Source organism: Pelecanus crispus, chromosome 3 (assembly GCF_030463565.1).
Source record: "Pelecanus crispus isolate bPelCri1 chromosome 3, bPelCri1.pri, whole genome shotgun sequence".
In the NCBI taxonomy this organism is placed as follows: domain Eukaryota; kingdom Metazoa; phylum Chordata; class Aves; order Pelecaniformes; family Pelecanidae; genus Pelecanus; species Pelecanus crispus.
Window position 1 is genome coordinate 96,661,195 of NC_134645.1, and position 15,612 is coordinate 96,676,806.

At 40.0% G+C, this 15,612-nt stretch overlaps 1 protein-coding gene across 1 annotated transcript in view; it reads left to right on the forward strand.

Annotated features, from left to right (window-relative positions):
• Positions 1 to 1,708: 1,708 nt before the first annotated feature.
• Positions 1,709 to 15,612, forward strand: part of COL12A1 (collagen type XII alpha 1 chain) — a 104,688-nt gene continuing 90,784 nt past the window's right edge. Inside the window, exons 1-9 of the mRNA XM_075708470.1 lie at positions 1,709 to 1,781; positions 9,087 to 9,203; positions 9,978 to 10,121; positions 11,009 to 11,065; positions 11,753 to 12,016; positions 12,130 to 12,294; positions 12,759 to 12,932; positions 13,745 to 14,035; positions 14,260 to 14,862. Coding sequence (XP_075564585.1) covers positions 1,709 to 1,781; positions 9,087 to 9,203; positions 9,978 to 10,121; positions 11,009 to 11,065; positions 11,753 to 12,016; positions 12,130 to 12,294; positions 12,759 to 12,932; positions 13,745 to 14,035; positions 14,260 to 14,862 — 1,888 coding nt within the window. The remainder of the gene's footprint in view (positions 1,782 to 9,086; positions 9,204 to 9,977; positions 10,122 to 11,008; positions 11,066 to 11,752; positions 12,017 to 12,129; positions 12,295 to 12,758; positions 12,933 to 13,744; positions 14,036 to 14,259; positions 14,863 to 15,612) is intronic.

The following is a 15,612-nucleotide window of genomic DNA, read 5'->3' on the forward strand; positions in this document are numbered from 1 at the left end:
GTGATCTCCTAGATGTCTTTGCGAGATGATTAATTTCTGTTGCTCTTCAAAAGGATCAAAAGATGGCACTCCAAGCCCACACAAGATTTCCAGGACAAAAGTGTGTTTACGCTGAGTTTAGGCGATCCTTAAACTGCTGCAGAGTGTGGTAGATGTGCTCAGGGACAGCCGTTTCCCACGCAGGGCAGTGATATGATTTTGGAGCGTTCAGGGCAATCTGATGCTAACCTTGGTCTTTCTTGTGTTAGTGTCAGGGAGTTGTTACGGTCAATATTACTCTTCTGTTTACCCACTGGAGGTACCATTGGACTGAAACCGTTACTTAGTTTTAATTCAAGCTCTTGGTAGTTTTATGTGCAGTGAAGGCATTTGGCTAAGGCGAGTATATACAGCTGCCCGGCAGAAGCCTGTTAAGTTCAGTGTCAGTAACTGAGAAATTCCTGGATCTCCATAGCGTCTACCCACTAAATGTGCCTTGCTGGTTAGTTCTCCAGAAGGCAGAAGAATATTATTTTCCCCTTCAGCTGTTTCTGTGGACTGATGATTTATGTATTTTTCTTTTGTTTTGCTGTTGTCACCTTCCCGATAAAATCTGTTGCCTAATTGCTTTTGGAATTCTCTTTCCTCCAGCCTAATTATGATATATGATGCATTTATGACTTTATTCAAACAAATTACCCCTCCCGTACTTCCCGAGATAGAAAACCCCGAACTCCAGAAACACTTAAATGCATATGTGATGAGTACTGTTCATATGAGCCTTTACTTAGACAAGGAAATAATTTAGAAATTTTGCTGGAGTAACTGGGATTAATTTGATGTGACCTAGAACGTATAGTTATGAAGGTATAGCTGCTTGCAACTAGGAACCGCTAACTTGGCTTAATCCTGCCTGTTTTGCTAGACAACCTGCAGTGATTGTGAGACTCTTTTGCCTGCATGCTTTTTGTAGTGTATTTTAAATCTATTTTCTCTCAGGATGTGTAAACGAATTATCAGATGTTGAAACATCATGGCTAGACAGACGTGTCAGGTTTCAGTTGTGTGTTACACACAGTTCTGTATAATGTATTTCAGACCTTCAAGAAATGAAGAATAGCACATTCGTAGGCAGAACCCCTCAAAAAAAGTTTTATTAGTTTCCAAACTGCCTTGAGACCACTAAAACACAGCTAACTAAGTGCTTCAACAGTTATGAAAAAGGAGCTGAATAAAATCCCCAGCTGAAAGAGACATTTAGTTGATCCAAGGCAGGAATGACCTCTGAATTAGCTATCATCACACTCAGCGATGAAGTCATGGAGCTCCCTCCTGGCTCCTGCCCATGCGGAGGCACGGATCTTCACCGCACTTCCCTGATCAAATTAACCCCGACTAGGTTAATGCTGCATGTGCTTACCGTGATTGGAAAGGGTTCAGCAACAAAAGGCACATTATTGCGAGACGAGACTCTCCAGTTAGTCATGCAGATCTGTCATCGTCTTGGCTGGCTTTCAAGTCTAGAGGTTTCAACCTGGTCCCGTGGGTGGGGGCTGGGGATAAGGGAACAAAGTGAAATCCACGGTTCGTCTTTTTTATGTTTCATGAATACACCCACGCAGTCCTCTAATCCACGCGTATTATTTCCTTCTCCTTTCTCCTTTTTTTTTTTTTTTTCCCCCCCATCATTGCAGATTCATTCATGTTGTTGTGATCTGAAAGGGCAGAAATGAAGACAGCGCTGTGCTCGGCAGTCGCTGCTCTGTGTGCAGCCGCCCTCCTCTCCTCCATCGAGGCTGAAGGTAACCTTCCCCTCCCTGCCCCCTTGTCCCCGGTGCCCCACTGACCAGCAAACCTCCCAACCAGCATTGAGCTACCGGCTCTCTCCCTCTCCGTTTTTGAGTGTAACTACTTCGCCTTCTCTCTTTCTCTCCTTCAGAGAAATGCCTCTCCTTCCTTGCCCAGCTCCTTCTGTGCTCTGTTTCTCCCGGCTAGTCAGCCGGACCGTAGCTCTTTCTCTCTGTCTCTCTGGTGTGCTGTCCACACCGCCCCGCAGCCAGGACGCGGGCCAGCTGGCGCGGCCGCCCGGGCGCAGCGCCCTGAGGATCCCTCTGCCACTGCCGCCGCCGGCGGGCAGCCCGCCACGGCCGGGGCCTGCGGCGCTGCCCCGCTGACGGACCGAGAACGGCTGGGCGCTGTGCTGTAGAGTCTCATTTAGTTATGTTGAGAGAGGAAACGAAAAACCCACCACACAACAACCTGCAGCTTTGAAATAAAATGCTCCAACAGAGTCTGGCTCTCTGCGCCTGTGTGTTTTGTCCGGGCTGGACCCCTCGCCTCTGTCCCGCCGGCCTGCCGGCGCACCGGCCTCCTCTGCTCGGCGGGGCGACCCCCGGCTGAGCCTTGGGGCGGCTGGACCCTCCCTCTTGGATGCTTCGGCCTCTGTGTTGGGTCCGACCTGGGGGATATCCCCGGGGAGATGCTGGTGCCGCCATGACACACGCCCTGGGCACCGCTGAAGGGTGGCTGGGCCTGGGCCAGGCCTTGCTGTGGCGACCAGGGCCCCAAGGCTCTGGCATGCATGTGGCGCCGTCGCCCCCAAAGGGGCATTTCTTCTTCTCCTCCTCCTCCTCCTTGCAGGGCCCCGGCCCGGGCTCTCTGGAGGTTGAGGTCCCTGTCAGCCTGTGGCAGTGTCCTGCCTCCAGCTGCAGGGATGAAGACTTTGGGAGACCCATTGTGGCCGCTGCACTTGCCAGAGTGCGTCTCGAAATGGCCTGGCCCTGGTGCGTTTGCCTCCCCGGCGGATCAGCAGGCAAACATGGGGGCAACCTCCACTGTTGCCCTCTGTGTGAGCTGCATGGCTTTGGTCGCAGTAATGGTATTTCTGCCAGCAGTGGCTGCCAGAGGAAGTAGAGATGCTGAACATCCTGCACTGAAATGACTTGATCTGACCTGCAGGACCTGACTCCATTGTAGGGTGAACCGAGCTGCTGGGTGTCAACTCCCTTGGATTTACTGGAAAAAAACCGAATCCAGCATCTGATAATACAGTGTTTTTCCCTTCCTTCTCTTTCTGTATTGAACTGAAACAAATTCTCTGATCATGGCCTGCTGCAATCTCCTGTGTCCGCACCTGGTCAGCTTGGCTGATGGCTACTAAAAGGATGGCGTGTCAGAGATGCCTCTGGGGCGTTTGCCCCCCGCCGCAGGCAGCGGTGCTCGCTTGCGGCATGCAGACATAAAGTAGACTGGCTTTCTGGATAAGGATGACATTTCTGCCAGTAGTACAACATCTGGTCACCCTAGGAGAGAATCAGCCTGCTGCCTCCCTCTTGCGCTGCGTTGTTGTTGGCTCAGGAACCAAAAAAGGTCATTTGAAGTCATTTCAGAGTTGCGTTTGAAACGCAGGACGGCTGTGCCAGAGAAAGCAGGGAAAGCGTACAGTTTTGATGGTGGAAGGGAGTGGATGTGTTTGTGTGTTCTTCCCCATCTTAGGTGGGAGCTCACTCGGAGCTGGCATAGTGCTGTTGTCCTGCACCAATGGTTGCATGTATGGAGTAGGTTATTTCAAAATGTAGGCAAAGCTGTTTTATTTAGCTATAGTGTGGGCTAAACCAGTCATAGCTTGATAATTGTTAATGAAAGCTACAAAAATGTGTTTGGAGAAGCACACAGTTATTTTATAACAGTGAAATTAGATGCGTGCCAGACAAGCTGGCCAAGCTTGTTTAGATCTCATGTTGAAGGATGCGCCATTACTAAGCAAAAGAGTGGACAAAGCCTGATCTTGTGAGTTGTAGAGTGCTCCTGGACAGGACTTACATTACCCTGCATTCAGAAATGTGTATTAAATAAAATACTTAGTTCACAGTGATAATGTTTCTAAGAGAAACTTCTCCAAGCTCCAGAGTTTTGAAGTAAGAGCAGAAAAGTGTCTTGAGTAGGAAGGGCAGTGAGAAATAGTGGTGCTGAAAATGGAATTTCAAAGCTAGGAGTACCTTAGGACTTGCTCTGGTGGGAACTGCTTCGTAGAGCTTTTTGCAGAGTGTTTTATCTTTGCACTATACCGGTCATCCTTCTGCACTGTTTTAATTTTGCGCTTCAATTTTGCATTGTCTTGTAAATTGCATGTTAGATCTTATTTACTTCAGTTCTGGTATCATTACAACTTAAATCCTGTCTGCTGAACTGACTTTCTCCTGTGGACATTTGTCCTTTAGTCTGTTTTTCCAACTTTTAGATCACATTGTGGCAAAGCTCTCCCCCCACTAGTCAGTCCTGTCTCTCTCTCTCTCTCTCTCTCTTTTTTTTTGTTGTTGTTCCTTTGGCTGTCTTCTTTCGTTGATGTGTGGGTAGACACTTGGTGGGATGAAAAAGTGAGAGGAAGGTAAGGGAGAGGGCCATTTGATGTGGTAAAGATTGTTGATATGGGGTGGGAAGATGGAGTGAAAGCAGAGGAAAGGAAAAGCTTAGTTCTATTTTTCTGCCTGCCTTCAGATTTCATTTTTCTGTCTCCCCTGGGAGTAGATCTGGTGTTTATCAGATACGGCTGTTCATAGATTCCTAAATCTTCCAGGATGAAATTGGTTCTTCGTTAGCATCACAGCTGCTCTGCAAGTCCTTCATGAGAGCCATTCTCTGTTGATGTTGGCAAGGCAGTGAGCTGCAGTAATGGTGTTAAGAGTTTTTCTACAGAGATACAGCAATGCTGGGGTTTCTAGGATGTTCAAGGTAGCAGTAGATGGGGTGAACCCAATATATAGTCTAAATGCATTCATGGCATTTCATTGGAGAAGTTGTTTGTTTACCCTGGACAGGGAAGCAAATCTGTTTTCATGCTCAGCATTTTTTTCTCTTTTCTTTTATAGTGAAATTCTTCTTGTTTTGTGTTGCAATTCTTCCGACGTCTCTCTCTCAGCTTAAACTTCTTGTGCATGTTGCTATATTTTATGCTCTAAGTTGTTTCTTGCCTTTTTAGTCCAGCACTGCAGTATTCCAGTGCATTCCCTGGGTGTCCTTGTGTCAAGATTTCTTTCTGTCACAGTATTTTTTCTGTCTGTGATCACAAAGAGCCGGGGGAAATCTATGTCCTTTTGCTAGATAAGATTTTTTTTCATTATTTTAGTGATAGTTAAGCCAAGTAGATTAGTATGCAAATAACCCATTTGTTATAATCTCCAGGTAATGCTGTGGTGACATCATGGCCTGTGTAGTGTGTTGTGTTTCCCAATACAGAGGGATTTTCAAAGGCACAGGAAAGGAATGAGGAAATTATAGTGGAATGCTAATTATAGTGAGTCTTTTCCAGTGATGGAATTACAGATTTTGTTTCATACAGGGATTGTGGATGGCAGCTACTTCCAAGTTATAGCACTTTTAAGTCCCATTCTAGATTTAAATTGCTGATCTTCTGATTGTATTTTATTTCTGCCTTGTTAAGGTATTCATTGGGATCCTCTAGCAGTCACATTGTGTTATCTGTAAACAGCTGTAGACTTTTGCATATTAGGTTTGTATTACCTGTTAAGTAATACAAGCTTGTATAAGACATACATAGCATGAAAAAGATACCTTGCTCTATAGTTTTTGTTTCAGAAAACACACTGTTGTTATACATGTATATAACATAAGGAGTGGCAATGAATTAAGTATAATATGTCTGTTTGTTGGGGGTTTTTTTTGGTGTTTTTTTTTTTTTTTTTTTCTTTTGTGGTGCCTAAGATAGGATATCCGATTGAGGAAATTATCATATCATAGTTCTAAGAGTGGTGGAAATTAACACTGTGTAAACATTATTGTCATACAGCAAGGTATTTTTTTACTATGCTGGAAACCTTCAGGGGAGCCGTATATTTCTGTGCATCAACATTGAAATCACTGTAGTTAGGCAATACTATAATACCATCACATGTTACGATCATGATCCTGTACCTTGACAAGCCAGTGAGAAGTCTGGCATGGATTTTGATGGGCACAGGATCAGACTGATCCGCACTGTCACTACACTGTAAGCATATGTGCAACTTCACTTACGCAAGTAGCCCAACATCAAGACTGCTTGCTTGAGTAATGCTGTGTTCACATGTAAGCCTTTGTAGAGTGGAGTTTTAAGGTTTGTCCCTGTAATGGGACAAACTCCCACCACAACCAGGGGCATTTTGTTCCTAGAAGTCTGATCTAATTCCATATTGCAGATGTATTATTTTTCCACTGGTGAATTCCCTTCTGGAAGAAGAATTTTAATAAGGTGGAGTAACAGTTGATTATCACATTAAGGTTTTTATCATCTAAACATTTTGCTGTACTTCAGATAGACTTACTGCTCTCTGTCATATGACCATGGTTTGGTCTTCATCCTGCAGCCAGTTTCACATGGGTGAAATCTGACCCATGTGAAGGTCCATGGAGGTTTTGGGGGTTCTGCTTGAGTATCAAAAGCTCACAGGCCATTCAGAAGACATTTTGATGACACTGGATCGAAACTGGCTTTTTTTCACTCAGAGGAGGTTCCTTTTTGGATTTTAATGGGAGAAGAATTTAGTGCTTTCGTTTGATAAGCCAGCCATAGGTTGAGAATAAATGGATTTAAACTGCAGCGACAAAGACTGCGGTTAGGTGTTGGGAATAACTTTGCGATGATAAAGGGAGTGAGGCTTTGGAGTAATTTCCATGGGAAGCTGGCAGACTTGCCACGAGTGGAGGTCTTTAAGAATGATCCGAGCAAACATGTCAGGAATGACATGGGGTGGCTGATCATGTCTTGGCTGTGGGATGGACGAGGGGACTTTCTGAGGTCCCCTGCAATGCTGTTCTAAAAGGCTGTGAACACCTGGCTGAACGGATACATCACTTATGTATTGATGTACTATTCTTGTTATCTGCCAAGATCCGCATCTGAATTTTCATCAAATGGATTAAATTCCTTTAAAATGCTAAAGACTTTTCCTCACAGTCAGTTTTTTCAGTTTATCTGGAATCCGGTCATTTGGATATCAACAAGTTGGGCTGCTGCTGTCCTTCAGCAGTTAAAGCCTAAAGTCTCTGCTGCAACATGCCAATTTACTTGCAAGGTTGGTGGCGCTATTTTTTCCATGTACTGAATTTATTTTTAAAAGCATGCTCAGGTCAGTTGTCTCTGCCTTTGCATTAAATTTGTCCTGAGCCATTGCTACTGAAACAATATTTTATAATGATATTCTTATCACCTAAATGTATTTTACTATTAACACGTGTTGCATGATTTTGATACTAAGTAACTACCTTGCTGTCTCTAGCATTGTGATACTCATAAACTGAATGATGAATAAATTGTGCATGCAGGTTAATGGTCTAATCTCACTGCCTGTGTATGGACAACAGGAAAAATAACATTTACTTCAGTACTAGTGTATCTATAGTACCAGTATTACAAAGCCATATTATCCTATGGTTGGAAATGACAGTAAATTAAAGGGAAAAAAATGCCTAGACAATTGGTTGCCATTTTTTTTGAGCTCAATATTACTTATCACAATTGGACAGTATCTTTTCATAAGTATGCATTCTAGCATTTATTTCTTTATCTGCTCTTTAAATGATGTTCAAAACTGAAACAAAATCTGACATATGATGGAGATCTTTCATGAAACAGAGAAGATCTGTCTATTAAAACTGCTTGCAAAGCAGTCTCACAGTAGTTAAGGAAAGTATGGCTGAGTCTAATCTTACTTTGTAGAACTATTTAAACAATAATATATAATACACCTACCATGCACTGACAGTGAGTCAGTAAAATACTGCATGAATAAGCATGACAATTTTACAAAGAGAATATCATTATAAAATATTTATGAAACGTCTTTGTGTAATAAACCTTGTACATGGAGGCTTTTGTCCATTGTGGGAAGCTAAAAAAATAATAATCAACATTTCATTTACATATGCATGATGCTGCAAAATAGCGTATGTAAACTATTTCTTTCTATACTGTTCAGTTACTTCTGTCATTAGCTCCTACAAGTTTTATTTGCAGTCATTTGTTCAGATCACTGGTGCCTTCTTTGCTGTTTTCTACAAATTCTGTAAAATAAATGTCCATAAATATACTTTGATGTTGTCTTTTCATAATTAACCATTGTGTTGTTTGGAACCATACTGGCATTTTATGCTAAAATGCCACTACTAGTATGGGTACACCTGCTGCAAAGGGAACATGAAAACAACAGTTTACACCTTTGAAATTGTACAGCAATCTGGTGTAAACAGGTAGAATCTTATTTTTGTGAACTTTCGCATCAGCTCAAATATATCGGCAAATTGCAACCATTACTAACCCCATTTATTATCCCCTTAGTTCCTGAATCCTTTGCAGCCATATGCAAAGTAAGTCATTTTAGTGGCTTCTAGGAACAAAGGGGTAGAGCTAAAAAAGGGTATTTTGAAACAAAATGATACATCAGTATATTATTATTACTGATATACATTTTACATGTATATTTGTATCTAGACCCTAACAGAAATTGTTTTGCTGAACATTAAATGTCCAATCTTTTCCTGTATTCTTTAAAATATTTTTTCTCTGCCGAGCTTCTAGATTCAGTGAAATTGATAAGAAATATGACTATGCAGAGACTATATTAAAAAGCCAATCAATTCTTTGATGTCTAATTAAGAAGAGTACTGTGTTCTCAATGTCCTAAATGATCTCATGATATTGTAAGCAGGTTGTGATTTGGCATGCTTGTACGGATTGCACCCAGCATGTAAAAAATTTCCTTTAATTGTTATGTGAAATGTTTGCATATGTGGTGATTATCTGTGAACTCATTGTACATGTATCCAAACATGTTTTCTATTGTGCTTGATTTTGCTGGCCATTCTTGAATGTCTTGGCAACTCAAGAAACATATGTTCTGTGCTGTCCTCTGTAATGCATATACTCTTTGATGTTTTGTCATATTTTGTCAGCTTTTATTTTACTCTTTTTCCAACAACATATCTTTATATTTGTTGGAAACAAATTTATGCAAAGACAATTCTAGTAAGCTTTGCTCAACATTATTTTATTTATTTACTTGTCAAAGCTTGTGCAAACTTTTAAACATCCACCTGGTATAAATCTTTTGCAGTTAATCCACCGTCAGACTTGAATTTTACAATTATAGATGAACATAATGTTCAAATGTCATGGAAAAGGCCACCAGATGCAATAGTGGGTTACAGGATAACTGTGGTTCCAACAAATGGTGAGTTCTGTAAAATTTTGTTATGTCATTAAATTTTTTGAAAACTTGGGTTTGTTTTCACTTATACCTAACTTCGGTATGAGAGTAGCTATTAACATCTTTCTGAAGTTTGTGATGAAGACTGGGTAACAGCAAAGGGCATACAGGAAGGAGCAGTGATTGTTCCAAGTTAAGAGTTTTTCTTACCATAGCATTTACCCTTTGGGGACTGCAAGTAGTTAAGTTTTGGACCCCTTTCCTTTCGCAAGGAGCAAAAAGAAGGTAGAATCATCACTCTGCTCCTCTTCTATACTTCTACCTTAAAGTTAGGGAATTGTATTGTACTTCATTCAAGTACTTCTCCAAGGGGAAATATTGCATGTGTTAGGTAATGATGCAGTGATGTCATATAACTTCCTGATAATGGCTGTGTAAGACACTCATTATTCTAATTCACTTTGGGAAATAATCAGTGTAAAAGTGATATTGAATCAGAACTGGACCATGATTTGTTAGATGATAGTACATGTTGTATGTGCATTTTAAGTTTCAAATTTCCTGGAATTCATTAAACATTTTGGTAATTTTGTTCACTATTGAAAACAGGTTAGTTTGGAGTTTCATGTTTCAAAATTCATGCTTCAGAAAAAAAGGAAGTGTATTGTTCTAAAATTATCATTGGATTTTAGATAGATTGTTCTCTGTTGCATTTTCTTTTTCTTTGTTTATGATCAAATTGTCATTGATATTACTGGATTTAAAGGCTGCATTAACTGTTTCATATATTTATTGCAGATGGGCCTACTAAAGAATTTACTCTTTCACCTAGCACTACCCAAACTGTCTTATCAGATCTTATACCTGATATAGAGTATGTTGTATCAATAGCTTCATATGATGAAAGAGAGGAGAGTCTACCTGTTTTTGGCCAACTGACAAGTAAGTACCTGTAATACAATTAGGAAAGCAAGTAAGATAACTGAGTGGTCATTCACAAAACTTGTCTTTGTTCCAGTTCCTCAACAAAATTGCCACATGCCTAGACTGTGATCAGATGTAGCTGCCTGAACAGCCATTAAGCACAATTCCTAGTAAAAGCAGAGATAATTTGCAAGAGATAAGAGGAGACTAACATGAATATATCGTGTCTGACAACCCCTATAGAATTCTTTGCAGAAGGTCACTGGTTCTTTTGAGCTAAGCCTATTTCTATAAACTGCATCTGCTGAAGTCAAGGGGAAAGCTCTCATTGACCTCAGTAACAAATTAATCTGACCGGCTTCTTCTCTGTGTGTGTGTGTGTGGGTAAAAAAATCTAACTACCTTCATCAAACAATAAAATGTGACACAATATATCTATATGCATAATAAAATATGGAATTTATTTTTTGTCATTTATATTTAATAATTAAATAAAGCATTAAATAAATTTAATTAAGTAAAAATGTTAAGCACAGCAGACTATCTTCTATGACACATTTTGTTGCATGTCTCAGGCTTCCCAAACAACCACAGGAAAATTACTTATGATGAGTTCCCCTATGTGTTAGAAAGGGTTAATATTAGTATTTCATCCAGGGATGTTGCAGTTAATTTTCAGGAAATTACCATACAAGATGTACAAATACAGAGGATTCTTAATTATTTGCATTTTCTGGATTTTGTGTTGCCCTGAATGTTATGTTATCAAATCTGTAAGTACAGGTGATGTATTCAAAACTTGCATGTCAGATTTGTGTCGCTAATTCCCTACATGCTTTTCTTTGACGTTAACAAATTTGACCTGATTTCCTCCATTAATTCTCTCTATGTTGTGCTTTGTGCAGTTCAGACAGGTGGTCCAGGGATACCAGAGGAAAAGAAGGTTGAGGCTCAATTACAAAGTAAGGTGTTTTGCCTTTCAACTTACCTGATGTTTTAGAGATAAGTGATGTCTAGCTCTAGGGCCCCATGAAGTTAAACTGTGTTCCTGTGTTACCTAGCAATAAAGCTAACTTGTAAAATTGTCCAGAGTTAAGAAAACTTGGGAAGGGACTGGGATGGAAGGAATTTATAGCCATATTGAAAGAATAAGGTGCAAAGTTTGTACTGAAACTAGGAATTTCATGCAACTAATTTGAACACGTCCATGAGTGTCTCGGTCCTATTAACAAAAGACATTGCAGAAGAATCTGTGTAGCTATTACGGGGAGATAAAGATGCAAAGCAGAAGTGGTAACAAAATGAAATATTCCCATAACATCAAACTGTTGCAAAAAGTTTGATGTGTGAGTTTTCATCTGCTGTGGCATAACAGATCTTGTGGAATAGCGTGAGAGGTGTCTCAAAACTGAGTATCTAGGTGACAGTTCCATTTTGGTAATAGCAGCTAGAAGGCTCGTATGGGTGTTCACTTATGTGAATAATGCTTCCCCATGTAAGATATTCCAGATAAGAATATCAATCTATTAAATATCTGTTTGTTTTGGCTTTTACCTACTAAGTTTCTGTCAGACATTTCTCATTGATTTCTAAGAATGCAATTGCTCATTTGCTAACAGAGATCTTTTTTTTGTGTATGTGTGTTCCAGGATGCTCCATAAGTGCAATGACAGATTTAGTTTTCCTGGTAGATGGTTCATGGAGTGTAGGGAGAAGTAACTTCGGATATATTCTGGATTTCATGGTTGCCCTTGTATCAGCTTTTGACATTGGGGAAGAAAAGACGAGAGTTGGAGTTGTTCAGTACAGTTCAGACACAAGAACAGAGTTCAATTTAAATCAGTATTTCAGAAGAAGTGATCTTATTGATGCAATTAAAAGGATACCTTACAAAGGTGGCAACACAATGACAGGTACAGATTTCCCACATACATATTTATTCAGCATTTCATTTTATAATTCAAATTTGCTTTAAATCCTAGTTCATTCAAGCCTAATAAAACACAGCTTGTGGTGTTGGTTTTAGGTGAGGCTATTGATTACCTGGTTCAGAACACCTTCACTGAGTCTGCTGGAGCAAGAAAAGGCTTTCCCAAAGTAGCAATTGTCATTACTGATGGAAAAGCTCAAGATGAAGTTGAAATTCCTGCAAGAGAGCTTCGCAACATAGGAGTTGAAGTATTTTCTTTGGGTATGTTGAGTTTTTTTAAATTATTGAGAGATTAACATTCCTAAAGAATTAAGCTATATGTTTCACAGATTCTGTGTTCCAAGGATTTTGCTATGCCACTCTTTCCATGTGTATGCCTTGAAATGGGTCGTTTGTGCCCTCCAAAGTGGAACAAGCCAGTTGTGTTAATTTGACAGTAATTCTGTAGCTCCTACGTGGAGATTAAGATGACTGACAAGCATACTTGCAACCTTGGCCTTACTGAAGACAACACATTATTTTCTCAGGCTGAAAATGGAGTATGTCACCTCACTGCATTAAGCATTATTTTGTAGTCTGATTATTGATAATGACAGATTATAAATAAATAAAGAACTGAATTAAACTCAGCTTTACCCCAGAATGTTCTAATACTTTATGAATATATTCACAGGTGTCTGTATTTTATGGCCACTTAACATGGTCCTGTCTATTGCAACTTCTAGGAATCAAAGCAGCAGATGCAAAGGAACTCAAGCTAATTGCATCTCAACCTTCGCTGAAGCATGTGTTCAATGTGGCTAATTTTGATGGAATTGTGGATATACAGAATGAAATTATCTTGCAAGTGTGCTCTGGTGTTGATGAACAACTGGGTGAACTGGTTAGTGGAGAAGAAGGTGAGATACTTTATATAAATGTATTTATTGACTTCAGTTTATTCTGATGCATATTTAAAGGGCTATCCCTACTTTCTTTGTTTTATTTCTGGAGTTTGATCTGTTGCCTCATTTAGCAAGTCTGGAAAACAGGTCTCAGCTTTCTGCATTAAAATACAGGAGAACAGAAGATGTGACGCAGTAGATTTGGAATAGCTCCATTATTCCATAGTTTCAAGGGTAACACAATGATGTGCATTTATCAGAGTCTCATCCAGTAATTTGGACACAGGCATCACTTCTATGGAAAAATGTACTAAAGGGAAAAAACCTGCTTTGTGAAGGGGCAGAATATGTAATAGGTTAAGAACCAAGGAATGAAAACTGGAGAATGCTGAGAAAACGCAGACATATCATTGCAGCTTTCTGGCCCTGTAAGTTTCTAAGTAACTAGTTACTCTTTGACCAAAATGGCAGCAGAGATGACTCCAGTCATAGTGCTCTGCTCAGGTCTGCATTTGTGCACAGTCTCTACTGTGTTTCTGTGGGTGCAGCTTTCACCTCTGTTTGACACAGTATTAAAGCAAGGCAGCATTTCTCCTGGAACTTCTACTATGCTCGGGGGACTGCAAATGCATTGTTCGTATTTCTACCCGCTCACTGATGCCCCATTTGGACTGTTCTGTAATTCACTTGTTTGTTTATGCTAAAAAAATATGATTTTTAGTAAAGACTAAGCAAAGATGACTGAGTTTATTCCAGAAATAAAAATGTGCAGGAAAATATGTTTATAATTCTAATTAATATTTTGGTTTGCTTTTGATTTCTTTCAGTGGTGGAACCTCCTTCAAATCTGGTGGCCACTCAGATCTCCTCAAAATCTGTTCGTATCACTTGGGATCCATCCACAAGCCAAATAACTGGCTATCGGCTGCAGTTCATTCCAATGATAGCTGGTGGAAAACAACATGTACTGAGTGTGGGTCCTCAGACTACTGCTCTGAATGTTAAAGATCTCTCTCCAGACACAGAGTATCAAATTAATGTTTATGCAATGAAAGGACTGACCCCCAGTGAGCCAATAACAATAATGGAAAAAACACAACAAGTAAAAGTTCAAGTGGGTGAGTTAGGAGCTACTATGTTATTTTCACATGGTAGCTTTTTGTTGTTTAAACCTCTGATGCTTGTTTTAATATCATACCTTTATTATTTATGAGAAACAGCTTTATTTAGAACGGTTTATTGCCTTTATAAGCAACCAGGTATGATACACAAACTGCAGATGCAATTGTAGTGTTGTGGCTACTGAATATCTGTTTACAGTGGTAATCCTTTTTCTTTACAGAATGCTCACGTGGTGTGGATGTAAAAGCTGATGTTGTGTTTTTAGTGGATGGTTCCTACAGCATTGGTATCGCCAATTTTGTTAAAGTAAGAGCCTTTTTGGAAGTGTTAGTTAAAAGCTTTGAGATATCGCCTCGAAAAGTACAGATAAGTCTTGTCCAGTACAGCAGAGATCCCCATATGGAGTTTTCTTTGAACAGATACAACAGAGTGGAAGACATAATTCAGGCTATTAACACCTTCCCCTACAGAGGTGGATCTACCAACACAGGCAAAGCGATGACATATGTGAGGGAGAAAGTATTTGTTACCAGCAAAGGATCAAGACCAAATGTGCCAAGAGTCATGATTCTTATTACTGATGGAAAATCATCAGATGCTTTTAAAGAACCTGCAATAAAGCTGAGGGATGCAGATGTAGAAATATTTGCAGTTGGTGTGAAGGATGCAGTGCGTACAGAGTTAGAAGCAATCGCATCACCTCCTGCTGAAACCCACGTTTACACAGTGGAAGATTTTGATGCATTTCAAAGAATATCATTTGAACTTACACAGTCTGTCTGCCTGCGGATTGAGCAGGAACTGGCTGCTATAAGGAAAAAATGTAAGTAACTACTATTACTTAGAGAAATGTAGAAAATGCAATGAAAAAAGATCTGAACGAAAGTTTTGTGCTTGTAGTTACCTAAAGAATTGATATTGATGAAATTGTCCATATCCAAACGATAATTTTAATAACTGGGGATTTGGTTCTAGTTTTCAAACATATTACAAGCAATGGGGGAAATTAATGGAGAAATGGAGATAAAAAAGTTATTGGAGAAATATTTTTTTCCCCTCCCCTCCTAGGTACCTAGAAAGTTATTAAAGTGTGTGTCTATCTGGAATGACCTAGTGGATACGCTCTGCTTTTACACTCAATTTCTTGAGTAAAACAGTTACTTATTAGGGCCATTCTTTAGCTGTCCAAAATGAGGAAGCTCGTCTAAGCTTGTCTTTTAGAATTTCGAAGACAGTGGAGCAATGCTGGCATCTCCAGAGGTGATCTGATTAATTTTTTAGGGTAAAAAGAATGGCCCTCTGAAAAGGACCTAGACAAGACAATTTGAGACAGCAGATGCTAGGTGATATTAATCTCAGTCCAACTGTAAAGACTGAAACAAAGTAGCACATGAAAGTCTTCACATACATCCAAATTTGGCAAGCTTAGATAATGTTTAATATTTAAAAGATTTCTAAATGACCAACTTTTGGTCAGCTAAAGTTACTTATGATTAGCTGCACCCTCAGTGTCCCTACCTATGTTTAGTAGAACACTAAAATTGAATAGTCCCCAGTATTGAAAACCCCACTC